This window comes from Sinocyclocheilus grahami, unplaced genomic scaffold (assembly GCF_001515645.1).
Source record: "Sinocyclocheilus grahami isolate Dianchi unplaced genomic scaffold, SAMN03320097.WGS_v1.1 scaffold29.1, whole genome shotgun sequence".
NCBI lineage: Eukaryota > Metazoa > Chordata > Actinopteri > Cypriniformes > Cyprinidae > Sinocyclocheilus > Sinocyclocheilus grahami.
Genome location: NW_015505208.1, coordinates 1,337,664 through 1,354,164, shown reverse-complemented (window position 1 = coordinate 1,354,164; position 16,501 = coordinate 1,337,664). Strand labels below are relative to the sequence as shown.

General features: G+C 36.4%; 2 protein-coding genes across 2 annotated transcripts; one reads left to right on the top strand and one right to left on the bottom strand.

The window, feature by feature from the left end:
• The first annotated feature begins 9,427 nt into the window (after positions 1 to 9,427).
• Positions 9,428 to 11,669, top strand: tac3a (tachykinin precursor 3a). Its single transcript, XM_016258126.1, has 7 exons — positions 9,428 to 9,565; positions 9,796 to 9,911; positions 9,997 to 10,096; positions 10,185 to 10,214; positions 10,300 to 10,353; positions 11,134 to 11,212; positions 11,402 to 11,669. Exons 2-7 carry the CDS (start codon positions 9,810 to 9,812, stop codon positions 11,418 to 11,420), a joined length of 384 nt encoding a protein of 127 aa, XP_016113612.1. The 5' UTR covers positions 9,428 to 9,565; positions 9,796 to 9,809; the 3' UTR covers positions 11,421 to 11,669.
• Positions 11,670 to 12,140: 471 nt separating this feature from the next.
• c1galt1la (core 1 synthase, glycoprotein-N-acetylgalactosamine 3-beta-galactosyltransferase 1, like a) lies at positions 12,141 to 16,215 on the bottom strand. Its single transcript, XM_016258093.1, is given in 4 exon segments — positions 12,141 to 12,649; positions 12,651 to 12,916; positions 14,562 to 15,226; positions 15,987 to 16,215. Coding segments are annotated over 4 exon segments (1,209 nt in total). The 5' UTR covers positions 16,210 to 16,215; the 3' UTR covers positions 12,141 to 12,594.
• Positions 16,216 to 16,501: the final 286 nt, after the last annotated feature.

Genomic DNA, 16,501 nt, shown 5'->3' with positions numbered 1-16,501 from the left:
ATTACACATTAGAACATCCTCACCTTTCTGAAATCCATGTCTGATGTATTTATAGAGTACGGCACCCATGTGACACCTGGATTCTGTGAAAAAGAGGAGCCTGCCTCAATACACAGGATCTGTTTACTGTGACAATCACTGTCACCGAGTCTGTCCCTGCTGCTCTAATCAACACCTAAATACCTTAATTACAGCTCACCGAAAAGAACAGAATCCAAAGGGCACTGCCATCAAAAGCCAGTATGGAGTTAGATCTGTGCAAAATAAACTGACTCGCGTCTCTGATTTTGGATTGTGATTTAATTTTGGGACAATAGCCTTCCCATGTGAACTACATGGAGACTGTATCTATGAAATACCACCAAAGAACCACCAAATTGCATTGTATATAGATATTTCAACTAAGGATAAAACATCATGCTCATGCAATAGAGATATGAGAATTTACATTATGGATAGAGTACAGACTGATCTATCTGTACACTGTAAAAAACTAAAGCAATTAATTAAGTGTTTTACCATTTACAATTAATTTCATGTGTTAATTTCCAATTCTTTGTAATTATTTGTGAAATTTACTGGCAATTTCTGAGTGAAAACTGATTCTACACCAAATTTGTTTCAGTGTAGTTTCAGTTTTTCTGAAATCACCAGCTTACCTTACCATTACTTAATATTTTTGTAATTATCTAGCAAAAGCCTGACAGCATAATGCACTAAATGCAATAAATATGTCTAGCTTGACACAACATTGGCAACACTTGAAAAAGTATACAAATATTAATAATTATTATTAGTATTATTAATAGTAGTAGTAATAGTTGTTGTTATTGTTAACAATTTATGCAATACTAAAGTACTTTCTCTCACTATTATCTATTACTATAGTATAAATAGATAATATAGACAAAGAAATGTTATTAAATAAATGCACATTTATAATCATTAAAAGCCAATGCCAATTATCTTTGAAAGATATTCAAAGTTCCCATGTATTTGCTTTCTAATCAATTAAGTTTTGTGTGTATTTGTTCCTTTTGTATTACACCACAAATTGATTTAGTCAATATTCTGGTGTAAGAATTGATGTAATCCTGTGATATCTTAAACTGATAATTAAAAATGATATCAGTTCACAGGGACAGCACAGCAATAAAAAATAACCATGGAAAAGTACAGCTAGAACAGACAGAGACACGCTGATTACTGAAGAGCCAAATGTCCATAAACCCTGCTCATCATATGTTGATATCACGACACAGTTCTCAGCATTACCTCGAAAGACCGAATAGACAATATATTATCTTCAAACAGCATTTTGAAGGGCTAAATGAAAACACACGATTGGATTTCCACTTATGTGCAAAGATTGAATCCTTTTGTCCTGCGAAACACTGTAGCAAAGCGCTGATTAGGAGATATGTATGCAACAGATGGGAGATGTGCCTTAACGACACAACACGCTGCCTAACAACCCTAAATGTCTCTAAGTGCAGAACATTCAACTCTTTCGATAAGAGGACGCAATCAGACTTAAATTAACATTTAGATGACCATAAAACCCTGAAAGCTATCATGAAGGGGGAAAAATTTATCGCAGTTCATCATGAAGACCTGTGGGTAGAAGCGGCTCAAAAGGGGAGATGACTAAGTCTCACAAGTTATTCCAGCTAATCAATCAAATTAGCGTAACGTGTGTGTGAGGTCACACATGCAGGGGAAAGGACTGGGCTTCCTCTTGTCCATTTTATTTATGGCTCTGTTGTGTCGCCTCTGGGTGACATGAGCAGCGGGGGATTCTGAGCTACATTGAGCTCACCCTACTGTCAGACACGTCCCTAACAACGCAGCCACCCCCAATGCCTCATTGCCTATCAACCCTCGGATGCCCCGGCGAAGCCTGTCTTCACATTTAGCTCCCCTAAGCCTCGCTGCTTCACTGACCATCCTCCGGCCCTGCTTTTAATAACTCTTTTGAGTTTTATCTGCTTTCTGCGACACTCTCCTGCATCTGCCGCCCTCTTTCTGAATCGTGCTACTTTGCTGCTTTTCCTCCTCCGTCCATAATAGCCAGCACAAACCTGCGAGGGGAAGTGAGGCAGAGGACAGCATGAGTGTCATTCTGTCCTTGAGCTTAAGTCCATTCTAATACTTCAATAGACATGAGGCTTTGAACTGTAATGTGAAAAGTCAAATACAAAGTTGCAAAGATAGGGATTTCGTGGCCTTCCGCAGCCCCTGCCAACACAGCAGAGGCGAGGAACAACAGCCTCCTGCCTTCGTAATTTGCTACATTATAGACGTGATCTGCACATAGACGTGGAGGTCAAAATGTTGCTTTATTTGCAACAGGCATTTCTTGAATTTTATTTATGGCGGTTGCTGTTGATTCATGCACTTACATAAAATGTTCTTAAACAGATTTAGCTGCAGTGCAGATTCAACAGCATTTAAGGTAACAGCCATAAAAGTTCATCTGAATACAGTTTTTACAAAATATATATATACAGTGCTCTGAAATTTTTTTTGCCCCCAACCTGTTTTTTTTTTGTTTTGCATATCTGTCACACTTGAATGATTCAGATCAACAAATAAATTGTAATATTACACAAAGATAACCCGAGTAAATACAAAATGCAGTTTTGAAATAATTATTTAATTTATTAAGGGAAAAAAGCTGTCCAAACCTGCCTGGCCCTACGTGAAAAAGTAATTGAATCCTAAACCTAATAACTGGTTGTGCCACCCTTTGCAGCAACAACTGCAATCAGTCGTTTGTGATAACTGGCAATGAGTCTTTCACATTGCTGTGGAGGAATTTTGGCCCACTCTTCTTTGCAGCATTGTTTTAATTCAGCCACATTGGATTTCGAGCATGAATGGACTGTTTAAGGTCATGCCACGTCATCTCAATTGTATTTAAGCCCGGTCTTTGACTAGACCCCTCCAAACCTTAATTTTGTTTTTCTTGAGCCATTCAGAGGTGGACTTTGGAATATGGTGACATGCCAATCAGCTAATCAACTCAAAACACCTGCAAAGGTTTCCTGAGCCTTCAAAATGGTCTCTCAGTTTGGTTCACATGTATTTAATACACGAGTTTCACAATTTGAGTTGAATTACTGAAATAAATTAACTTTTCCACGACATTCTAATTTATTGAGATGCACCTGTATCTTTGTGTAATATTAAAATTTGTTTGATGATCTGAATTTTTTAAGTGTGACAAATACGCAAAAAAAAAAAAGGGCCAAAGGGCCAAAAACCTTTTCACGGCACTGTGTACACACACACACACACACACACACACACACACACACACACACACACACACATATATATATATATATATATATATATATATGGCCGTGACGCGTTCTCTCTCTGGAGAGGGAAATGAACGAGTGCCATGCTTGGCATTTAACGGCAGTTGGCGAGGCGGCATTAACTTCAGGTGTGCTTCATCATATGCCTGTTAGTTACCACGTCTGCCTCTCTTACGCCCGCTCTAGTCAGGAGCCTGGCTGCAGGGAGCCAATCGATGAAACAGGTGGCAATGACGCAAGCGGATGTTTCTTACATATAGCTCATAGCGCCATCTTCATCAAGAGTTTTTCATTGAAGGACCCACTTATGATAACTATGATGATGAAAAATTAGGGACCCTATATAAAGGCAGTTATAATATATGTTTAGATAACACTTTAGTTTAGGGACCAATTCTCACTATTAACTAGTTGCTTATTAGCATGGCATTAGCATTGGCTGTATATTAGTTCTTATAAAGCACATATTAATGCTTTATTTTGCATGGCCATATTTTAGATGCCTTAACCCTGCCCCATACCTTACTAACAATTAATAAGCAGCAAATTAGGAGTTCATTGAGGCAAAGATAACAGTTAGTGTATAGTGAAAATTGGGCCTTAAAATAAAGTGTGACCTATGTTAGTTAATAAAAAAAAAGTGATACTGAAAATATGATATTATATATTTTGAGAGGGATATTTACAGCAATATTAAATCAAATTATAAATTATTTGATTATTATTTTTTATGCTTTTCCCCCAAAATTAAATTACTGGCTTATATAATGTCATTGTAATGACATAAATCTATACGCAAAAATGCAAGGGTTTTTTTCTGTTGTTAAAAAAAACGCATAATGTCAATACAATAATAATCACAATTCATCTCATGATTTCTGACCAATCTTTAGAAAACAGAATGAAACAGAATATCAAATTTGATGAAAGTGACGTGAGTGTTAAAATCATCAATAAAATTAAACATATTTCATTGTATCTTAGGTGAAAACGTTAACTTTGAAATTGAATAAGTCAGTTAAGTGGAAACACTAACAGTACTAAAATACATTTGTAAAAATAAAAATCCTTTGAAATCTTCCACAGACCTTATGCACCTCTTTGGGTCCCTGGACTCCAGGTTAAAAATCCCTGATCTAGATACCAATACCTCCAGTAAGGTCATTTGTATTCAAGTGTCAAGTACACAAAGGCTGAGATTTTGCCATGCTGTGCAATTTGTAGCCATATCAGCAAGCATATATGTCATACACATTAAACTAGAGCATAAAATTAAATGATTTTATCACATGTATAATTGAAATGGAATAGATTTATCCCCAGTGTAATATACTTTTCTGGAGTAAATCTAACCATAACTTTTCATATTTGCTCAATAGTGAATGCTTGTCATCAGTCACCCTTCCAGTCTCCATTTAACATGCTATAGATCTTTTAAGCTGTGTTTGTCCCGGTCTGCAGAGAGCCATTGCCAACACCCTGCTGTTCCTGAGCATAGCTGAGACCAGTAATCTGACTTGTCAGTCACTATTCCATCATGTGTCAAATCTCATTTACTTCCCTTTCCATGCACAGAAAAACAAAACCAAAACCCACCAAACGAGAAGACCAGAACTTTCTAAAAATCATAAACGGTCCTGAGAAAGATGTTTCTATGTGCAGTAAAGTGAATAAACTCTGATTTATAGTGTAAACGTTGCTTACTGTGAGCCGTTACTAAGAATTAAAACAAACAACTCATACAAAAAGTGTGAAGAGCTCATGACATTAGCAGGTACAGAGAAGATGATTTCCAAACACCAGCTGCCACAAACCACCGAACAGGGGCGGGTCACATGGAGTGTGGCCTTTTAAAGCCTGCAGAGATTCACGCCTCTCAAGATGGGTTCGTCCAATGAGGAAGGCTGAAATCCCAAGCGGGAGGTTGGACATACTGAGGATTTTTATGAGTCTTTGTCTGTAAGCATGGTATTTTGCATATGTAATTCACTTGGGTGTTGATGCAGAAATTAGTAATGATTCTTAGAACATCCATATGTTGCAGAGGTATCAGCATGTAATATGCACTCTCAGTTAGATCATCCGAAGACGAATTCATAGATACTAGACATGGTAGAGTTACTTATATGAATGAGTGGTTTATCGTAAGCATGAATAACAATAGTCTATAATACAACAGATTAAATACAACACAGCAATAATATACACAATGGCCTGAAGAAAATGGGTGTTCATTCAAAGAAGGTTTTCCTATGAATTAATTAGTAGAAAAGTCAGTTTCTCCTGTGCATTTGTGCCTTTCTTATGAGGAAAATGAGGGAGTTTATCCCCTGCATTCCTTTTAGGCCATAAAACCAGTGATATCAGCATTGGTTACCATGGAACCAGAGGCCTGTTCTGCTTTTCTGAGGTGTTAGGTGCATTTCGGGGGAAGGGTCCATAGACCCTCGTAATTGGCCATTTGGTTAGGTGATGGGGAGTTCGATATTATTTGTTAAATATAACAAAAAGTTGTGTGTCTGATTGGTCCAAATGCTACAACTCATACAAAAAGTGTGAAGAGCTCATGACATTAGCAGGTACAGAGAAGATGATTTCCAAACACCAGCTGCCACAAATAAAGTAACCGCTCCATTTCACATTAAGCAAAAAAAGCTGTTCTATCTCATAGGAAATCAATAGAAACCTGAACATCAGGACTGATTTTGGTTGCACCGATTCCTGATTTCTCATGCGCATCCTTTAGTAAATATATACTTTAGATGACAACATGAGATAATTGCAGTAAAATCTTCCTAGGCAGCAATACATAGCTTCCTCTCACGTTTTGAGTGCGCTAAACGATATCTAATACTGTCATGAATTTACCACTCTGGCATCCTCTTCCTGTCGTCATCCTCTCAGTGGCAGGGGCCCTCCACCCTAGCATGCTCCAAATAAACAGCCCTATGGTGTTCTCATTGATACTCCCAGGATGTGGCTCTGTGATTAAGGGAAAGAAGAAGTCATTAATTATGGAAGAATGCAATTAATTACTTTTTCTTCCCCTACTGCTGTCAGATCTGTCTCCCATCCATCGCCATATCCTTAATCTGACCCGCTGCGTGATCCATGCAGAGCAGGAAGAGACATATATGGGTTGAGACTCATTACTAAAACATCTTAATGCTAATCCGCTAACCTTTGGGAAAACCAGCCATTTGGAACTCCGACCTGCCCTTTGTTGTAGACGACATGTCCCCGCAAGTCATAGCTCGGTCTGCATAGAACACTGGCAGTGACTGTCTCCTGTGGATCAACACAGTCAGCGATGAAGTCCAAACATCTGCATCAAAAGCATTATGAAACACACATGGTTTGCATAGTAGAGGCACAGCATATTTGCTAATATCCCTTGCAGTGAAAAATAATTGGCATGCGGGTAAAGTACTGGCTCCATTGTTTGTCGAAATGCTTTTTAAGCCTTATGCAAACACAAACAGAAATTGCCGTCACAGATTTTAACAAATGCAGAATATAAAAATTTGGACTGTAAACATTATTATTTGTATTTACAACATTATTCCCTATATATTTATGCCTGCTTTCTCCGTAGGGTTCCCAATCAACAGCTGCTCTTGACTATCATTTATAACATGCCCTCTATTTGCACAGTAATTTGCTTCCAGATATTTATTCTCCCCAATCAGCACTAGAAAAATATTATGCATTTCCATGTCTCATTTACAACAGAATGTAAAGTGGCAGAGAGCAAGGGTCTTTGGACATTGTTTAAAGACAAAGTACGAAATTATTAGTTCAGTCTTTAATGTAATAACCATTTCTGCTAACATTCTCAGGCCAGTAATTTAGCACTACACTTTTGGAAAAACTGTTATTTACAAAAAACTGTTATTTAAATATTTAGATGATGTTTTTATCCAGATGAGGAATGCAACAAGCCATTCATCTCAAGGAGACAACACAAGAAGTGTTAGCAATACTAAGTTTTAAATACAGTCCATAAAATACAAGCTAGAACAGGAACGAATTAAGAAATAGTGAAAGCAGAGATTTTTTTTTCTTTCAGAATGCAGTCAAGTGCTTATGGAAGAGATAAGTAAAATTTTTACAGTGACATAGAAAACATGTTCTACTTGTGTAAATCACCTTAACCTGAGGAAAAATGGGTAAAACTTTCTTTAAATTCTCAGTAGCAACTGCCCTAAAGTGAAAAATAAATATTCTAAAATGTATTTGAAATGCATTTATTTCATGCTAGGTAAATACATTTATATATTTATGTACATAATAAAAATACCCAGCAATTGTACTATTGGTATACAAAACTGGTACACTTAAAGTGTGCTAAATTGGAACAACAAATGTTTTACTTAATGCACTTTAATTGTGCAAAAGTAGTACAACTGAAGTATATTTGATTGTGCTTAAGTGGAACTATTGTAAGTTTGTTTGTGTTTAACACCATGCCAACTTCTGTGGCTATTTTCATGGCGATAATTTTTTTATGTTTTTAAATTTTATTTTCACTAAAAACTCTAAAACTGTATCTGGCTTAACTCTGTTAAAAATGGAGTTAACTGAACAAAAAAGTTTTCTCACAGGGTAAAAACCAGCACAATCTAATAAAACATGCTTCAGAGATAAAGGGGTTTGGCAGAAAGAACATGTTGGAGGATCTTCTCCTAGTATTAAAAACTTGTGTGTCATCCTGGAATTACCTATTCTACAGCATGACAATCTGGTCCCACCGTTTGGGAAACTGATAGAAATGTCTCTTTCAAACATTTGGGAACTATTGTAAGTATACTTCATGTACACTTTAAATATCTTGGATTTATAAACCGATAATATTCAAAGATCATACAATCCTCATCAATAGTGACATTAAAACACATTTTAGTCTTAATATTAGGAAATTTGCATTGTGCACAAGTAGTACTCCAACTAAAGTTTGATTATATCAGTAAGTCTTGAGCGATAGGTCAGTAAATATGTTAATAGATTTGAACTACTTAGTATGAAATAAATGTAGCCTATTTTAAATATAATACTTTTTTACTAGGGTGGAATTGGAGTAACAGGAAGAGAAATCCACTGAATTGTAATTTTAAAAAATTTAAATGTAAACTTTACTTTTTTAAGTTTAAAATGTGTTATATGAATGCTAAAATTATATAATTGCTATACAACCAAATGGAATTTAAAAGGCATTTTGAGTCAATTTAGAGTTAAATGGTGCACAGCCCTGGTAAACACATTCTTCGCTCAACAGGACAGCATGTTAAAGTTTTTATTTAGATAACGTCAGAGACAATGATGATAAAAATAATCAAGTCCACAACAATGAAAAAAAATGTAATGATGCTGACGATTGAGTCTCACAGGTTTTATTATGTTGATGTGGATTTGGGTTAGTACTGCCTGGGCTGTTGCTATTTATAGGCTTCTGTTGATGAACTGATCAAATCTGTTCTCTAACAGAAACTTCAAAGCACAGCTGCCCTTTGCATGCTGCATACTGAGTGTGGGCAGCAACTAATGGATGTTCCCACTAATCAACCCTGCATGTCGCCAGGCCAGTTAGATCCCCCTCAAGATGTCCACAGAGTCCGCGAGACACCGTTCTCATCATCCACCGCTCCATCTGTGTAATTGCTTCCTTGAGAGATTACATTCCCGCCAATGACAGCACCAATTAGGCAGTCAGGAGGAAAATACGACAATAAGGCCCTACTTAGCAGAGAAAAGTAGCATTCGAATAGATATCAGCATAATCTTAATGAGTCAACAAACATGGCATTTAGACATGCTCTCACGCAAATGTTCCAAGTTTGACCCACAGATGCGGGAGGCACTCTGTAACCTTGAAGGGACAAAAAAAAAATCTGGCAAAGTTACAGATATGGGATTAAAGTTGCAAGAATTCAAATGTGAGTAATTGATGACAAGGGTTTAACAAAAGAGGCTATGGTTTGTCCTTTTAAGGAATGCCTGACGCCTCTGATGTCAGAATCTCAATTGCACGGTCACTGTTGATGCAGACCACAAACCCTTAAACCACACCTACACTGCGACATCTGATTGGACTTACGCACATGTTGCTATCATTTAACAATCAGACAGGAGAGAATCCCTGTCTCTGTGTCTCTTGTCTGAGAGTCCATCACAAAAGGATTTAAGTCCTCGAGCACAAACTGTAACTCAGCTGTTACCACATAGCATTATCCTCAGCTCAGGTGAGTCCAATACTTTTTTTTTAACAATCAATTTTTTATCCTGATGGTTTAGTGGTAATTTATACTGAATACCACTGTAAGAGAAACAAAACAAACAAGTATAACTGCAATTAGTATTTTAGAGGGTAAACTTTGTGTTCATTTATGGATACAATGTGACTGAGTGTAGTAAACAAACGGGCTCTTTGAAATGTTGTAAATTGTTTTAGTATTTGACATTTTCTCCTCAGACCTATCAGTAAAGATGTACCGTGGGCTAGTGTTACTGTTTTTGGTTTTGGTGCTGGAAACCCGATGGAGTGAGTCGAGCTGTCAGCAGTCAGAGTCTCAAAGAGCAGTTTCAGGCGTAAGTGACAGATTATGATCATCTAAAAGGTATAAATATATAGGTTTGCCTGAGCTGTATAATAAAAACTTCATTTCATGCACAGGAGAGTCCGAGTTTTCGGCTGCCGGCTCATAACTTGCTGAAGAGGTATAATGACATAGATTATGACAGTTTCGTCGGATTAATGGGGCGCAGGAACGCCGGTGAGTGAACAGATATATTTGCTGTTGTTGTAATTTTGTATCGGATTTACTTAATTTTTTTCAACTGAAACTTACTTTTTTTTTCCAGACACAGAAGATATACCACCTCAGCGTAAAAGTAAGGCATTGGGGTACTTTTTGTGCTTTCAGATATCCTCTGTTTAAAAATGATCTAGGACAAATTAATATATGCTTTCTTTTAGGGGAAATGCACGATATCTTTGTTGGACTCATGGGGCGACGGAGCGCTGACCCTGGTAAACACATTTTCTCTCCAATTCAGTGATGTTTGTGAAAGAAATAACGTTACCTTTTGATGACCGTTATCTTGATATCATTTTACACTTACACGAAATATTTTCGTGGGTTTACAGTCTGAATTTAATACGAAACGTCTGAATATAAAAAAAACCCCGTCGTTCTACTGAGTTGTTCTCGCGGGGTGCACGGAATAAACAAACCTAAAGCGCGAGCAGTAGTTCGATTCTCAAACAAATGACTCTTATGAGCCGGTTCTTTTTAGGGAAACAAAAACATGCAGCATGACCAGTGCAGTTGAATTCACAACCAAATGACTCTTATGAGTCGGCTCTTTTTAGTGAATCAAAATATACACCCAAAGCAGTATCAATTGGTTTACGGACAAATGACTCTTATGAGTATGTTACTTGAACTAGTTGATCAATGGGACACACGAGTTGAATCTGATGAATCATTTAATGAATAAACTCGCTGAATCTTAAAGCGGTAACTGAATCAAAATCTGCAAGTTTTTATTACTTTGTCAAGTCCGTCTCGAAACGAAGCATACAGTATGTGCAATTAAGGTTCGTGAAACTTAAACCAGTGTCTGACTGGTTATTCATACGAGACAGTGTGTTAAAAGTAGCCTACACATTTGCAACGACTCTGTCTTAATTGAACCGTGTGGGCTGAACCTCAAACAAATGGCAAACTTAACAAATATCAGCGCTAACATTGTCAGAAAATTGTTCAGTCTATCACGCATCTCAGACTTACTGTATTTGTCTTGTTAGAAACTGGGCGCCCATGGAAGAAAGATTACCCAGAAACAGGCTCAAGCGGAGGCATCTTCTTCAACAAATGCAAACTGAGGTGAGCAATTCAGTAGTAAAGCTGCTCTGCCATCTGCAGGCTTTCTGAAGCTATTACAACACAGCATTTGTTCCTAAAGCATGTCTGTCTATTGTTACAAAATGAATGGCTTTCTTGTAAATATATATACTTATTTATATAAGTATTTATTATAATTACTTCTTTTTTCTTTTTTACAATTTGTTGCAGGTTTCGTCGTGGGTTATAGGCAAATGAATTGTTTCCTATCCAGCCAATCGTCTATCCCACCCCGTCATGACAGATTCTTTTCAAGACATTTCTTTGGAGCAACAACAAAAAGTCATAATTTATTTTACAGAAGTAATAGAGCAAGAGAAAATATTTATATAAGATGAATCAAATAAACATGATTTCCTATGGTGTGATTTGTTTCATTGTACTGCAAATTATACATTAACCTAGATTACATATCGCCACATTTAAATATTCACTTACATCCCCTGTATTTCAATATATTTATTAAAAGTTATTTTTGCTGTCTAATGTATAAAACATGATTTTTGTAAATAAAAATATCTATCGGATCTCACTATGTTTTATTACTTATAAATGTTTAAAACAGCATAAAATACACAGCAATAATTTGCTACTTTTGCCAAAACACAGCAGCTTCATGACCAACTGCATATATAATTATGTACGTCAAACTTATATGCATTTTAACTTGATATCAACTTAATCATACTAGAAGAAACATGATGTCCCTAATACTAATACTTAAATGACTAACGCTTCACGTTTGACTTTGTGTGTTAGGGCTTTGGATATCAGTAGATCGTTAAAGCACAGTATGTCTTTAAGGAAACAGTTTAGTAATATAACAATAATAGACAACATTCCAACAAAAATAAGGCCATCTGAACTTTCCAAGTAAAAAAAATATTAAAGAAACCCCAAAGAATCATCAATATGAAACTCAGCTTTTCATTTTGTCTCATTGTTGAAATACAAAACTGTTGAAGCCCTTCATGTACTTTAGCCATAATATATGATGTGAATCAGACACTTTTACTGTACTCAGACTAGAGGGCAGCAAAATAATTTATTCAAATAGCAGGGACCATATTAACAATCCGTTGAGTAGCAAACACTTATTCGAAGTGATTTACAGTTGATTTATAACTGGCACAACCAGTCAAGTTACTTGATCAACAGCAATAATGACAACATTTGTTCTTTGTTCAAGTTTGAACTTACAGCGTTTGGTAATTAGCCCAGATATGTAACCACTTCACCACTCCATTTGCACAGTACACAGTCTGGATGATTAAAAATGCTTCACAAGTTCACAGTTCACATATCTGTCAGTGCTACATGCGTTCATTCTGGATTTACACAAGAAGAGACAATCATATTCACAATCATGCAGTGTTTCTGTCGGTTATGTTTCTCCCCTGGGCAGCATTTGTGACTTGTTGTTCCAGTAGTCTTCACTTTCTCAGCTCTGGGATTCATGGTGTATGTTGGAACTGATTTTTCTTTAACACGCTCCTCTAATCGCTGAGCTTCTGTGGTGGGTTTCCCAGTGTGGGAAGCTAAAGACAGTACAGCAGGCACTGGAGGCTGGTAGCGGTGTCGGTAGCCATAGGGCCTGAGACGGTAAGTGTAGTACTCAAGAGTGTACATTAGCACAGGGTCTACATAGTGGAAAGACACAGCTAGGTCAGAGCAACACTGTGGGCCCTGTAGGAAAAGACAAATATAAGAGATGCTGGTCTGTTACATTTACATGTGATTGCAGATAGTTTGCATTAAAATAAATATTCTGGGTTCATTACGAGTTAAGGTCAATCAACATACTTGTGTCAAAGTGCTGATTACCATGAAAATTCATTTGGACTTATCTGTTCTTTCTTTAAAAAAAAAAGGGAAAATCTGGGCTATAGTGTGGCACTTTCAATTTAAGTGAATGTGGCCAATCTGTAAACATTACAATGCATCCATAGTACAAATATGTGTGTTAGTTCATTCATCCATAGGATAAATGTGTGTTAGTATGATTTTAGTGTGGGGAAAAAAATCACTTGCTATTTTTTTTATATTAAAGTTTACAATGTAATTACTAATGACCAAAAAGAGAACTTTACAGCTTAAAAATAGTTTTAACAGAAGAATAAATTAAATGCTTTAAAACATAAGCTTTGTATTACTAATTTTAACTTTTAAATTTACTTCTATTGTCTGTAACATTGATTTCTGCTTTTTTTTAAAGGCAAATTTAAGACATTTTTGTCATTCTGTCATTAATATTATTCAATTGAGCTTAATTTGTATGTGTAAAAAGGAATTTTTCTGAAAGAAATGACAATTCTATTCTTAATCATATTTGTTTTTATACACTTTATCAACACTGAAATAGCATTTGTATCCTTCTCATTGCCACTTTGTTAACCACAACAAGTCAAAGTTGTGTTTATTTCTTGGGTTTTGTATTGCTAGATGTTAGCTGTCTAGTCACGAATCACATCATCACATACATGAAAGAAAAACTATTGACAAATGCTGTCCCCATCAAACCTATCCATTGTTGGTTTCGCTTGCAATCACCTGAAGGAGGTTCTAGTTCAGTGTGGCATTTAAAAATGAGAGGGCTAAAATTAAGAGGTAATTTTGTTCTCAAAGTATATTTCTCAAACAATGTTGTTGATTTTCATTCATACCTATGAAACGAGCCTGAATTGAAAATTACTTTTGACACTTTAATGGTTTTCTCCTCTCAGGCATAGATAGTAGTCAAGTTCTTAAAACTTTTCAAAAATTGAGTTTAACTTCTGTCATTACTAAAGTAATAACTAACGTGCTTCCTGTGTGTAGGAGACAGAAGCTGTGGAATGTAGAGAAATGTCACAAAGGACATGAAGGATATAATATATCTTAAGAAAAATGACAATGAGCGCATATTTTATCCTACACTGCCATCCAAAATTTGGGTTTAAAATTTTAAGTCATCAAGGACACATTAAATTGCTAAAATGTGACAGTAAAGACATTTATAATATTACACAAGGTTTCTATTTTAAATAATTGCTGTTCGTCAAATAATCAAAATATTAATCAAAGAATTCTGAAAAAATTATTACGATTTTCACAAAAATATGTTTCATAAGCACCATATCAGCATATAAGAATGATTTCTGAAAGATCATGTGACACTGAAGACACTGAATTTTAAAATATACAGTAATAAATAATAATAAAAAATGTTATTCTGAATTGTAACAATATTTCAAAATATTATTGTTTTAACTGTATTTTTGATCAAATAATTTCAGCCTTGGTGATCATAAAAGACATATATATATATATATAATAAAAGTGTATGACTTACTTCTACAATTGGGTAGAAGCAGTAGTTCCAGTACCAGAAGGTTTTGGAGAACTTTCCTGTAAGATGGTGTTCAGGAATGAAAGGATGGAAGGTTTCACGGTGCAGTGTGTCCCTGGAGTCACCTGCTACCACCCCCATTTTCTCCAGACACTGACCCATCGCTAGATCCTCCACTGAGGAGGTATGAGTGCACACTTTAGTGCTAAAACCCTCCACAAACCTTCTCAGGGCCTCTTTGCTTAGCACATAACCTGCGCCTCCGCTCATGTAGCCCTGCTTGGCGTACGGCTTGAACCTCTTGCCAAAGTATATGGGCTGCTCTGCCGTGTAGTTCGACAAGATCCAGCGCAAGTTGTCCACAACGACGAACGTGTCATCGTCGGTTTTGAGGAACCAGTCAGCCTCATCGCCGTGGTTCTTCAGAGCGTAGTGGAAGGCACGAATAGTCTTCCAGTACAGCTGGTCACGGCCTTCTCCTGTGCCGAGACCCACTGTGGGGAAGCTGCGGTCTTCCTCAGAGCTCATGAACAGCACTACGTTACAGTGACGACTCCACGTTGACTTCACATGCCGAGCCTTTGACTGTAGGTTACTAGGCCCTGTCATCACCCAGCACAGGATACGCACTTTCTTAAACAGCTCATCTGTAATGTGACCATCCTCTCCTGTGTTTTTAAAACAAGTTCTATAGTTATATTGCAAGTTTAATACAATCAAAACATATTTTGAAGGTGTACTTCAATCTATGTACACTAACCTATTAGTAGGCTATATATATATCGCGATTAATCGCATCCAAAATAAAGGTTTTTGTTTAAATAATATATGAGTGTGTACTGAGTATATTTATTATGTATATATAAATATAAACACATGCATGTATATATTTAAGAAAAATATTATGTTTATATATTACATATTTATATATAATATAAAACATAATAATATATATTAATGTATATACATGCAAATATTTTCAAAATATATACTGAATGTGTGTATATTTATATATACATAATAAACAAACACAGTACACATACATATATTATGTAAACAAAAACCTTTATTTTGGATGCGATTAATCGTCATTTATCGTTTGACAGCACTACTCATCCTAACACTCGCTTTAACTCAGTAACAACCATGTTATCGGACCCTTTCACTCACGTAATATATTATTTATGGCTGACTGCAAATACAATGGCATCGTTAACTAAAAACATTCGTTTTTGCATAATGCTGCTGCTACGCTGCTAAAAATTATTTGGTGCACATTTAACAAATCACTGTGATCTTCCATTGAAAACTCAATGAAATGAGTAGAAAGTGAAAGCTTTGCACCAGCTATTATGTTGCAGTGCTTTATATCATGTTACACTCATTAATGTATGTAACATAAATGATGCACTAGAGGGCGCTGAGCACCTGGCTGGTGAGGGTGTTTGAGGTTGATCAGGGCAGATCCCTCCACTCTCCAGGTAAGGTTGGGGGTGTTTTGTTCAGGCCCCAGTGGAGGAGGGTTGCTCTTGCCATGCCGCTTCCAGCCGAAGCTCTTCTCAAACCACACCTGTCTCAAGAAGATGTACAAGGTGCAGCTGCCCACCAGGAAGCCCAGGGAGAAAGCACATCTTGAATTCCCTGCTTTCATTGTGACAATTCAGGGATCCCGCCAACATTGGTCACTGTGAGGCTAGAAAAATATTGGTTACATTAATTTGAGGCTATTCATTTTCAGGGATTGTTTTAACAGTCTGGATACAAAGATCCTAATATACTATAACAATAACCTGCATTATAAATTTATTCCTTTGGCCATAACAGAAAAACTTGCAAATAAACTTAAATTCTGTTTCCATCATTCCCAACTTTTTTTCAGTCGCACCCGTTCTACCTAAAATATTTACTTGAAGAACCCTGTGAGATTTTAAGTTAATAGCCTA

Excerpts from the sequence above, each read along its gene's own strand:
- tac3a (XM_016258126.1), top strand. The coding sequence starts at position 9,810 with ATGTACCGTGGGCTAGTGTTACTGTTTTTGGTTTTGGTGCTGGAAACC. Across the intron at positions 9,912-9,996 it reads CTCAAAGAGCAGTTTCAGGC|GAGAGTCCGAGTTTTCGGCT; the intron begins GTAAGTGACAGA and ends TTTCATGCACAG. Across the intron at positions 10,354-11,133 it reads GCGACGGAGCGCTGACCCTG|AAACTGGGCGCCCATGGAAG; the intron begins GTAAACACATTT and ends TTGTCTTGTTAG.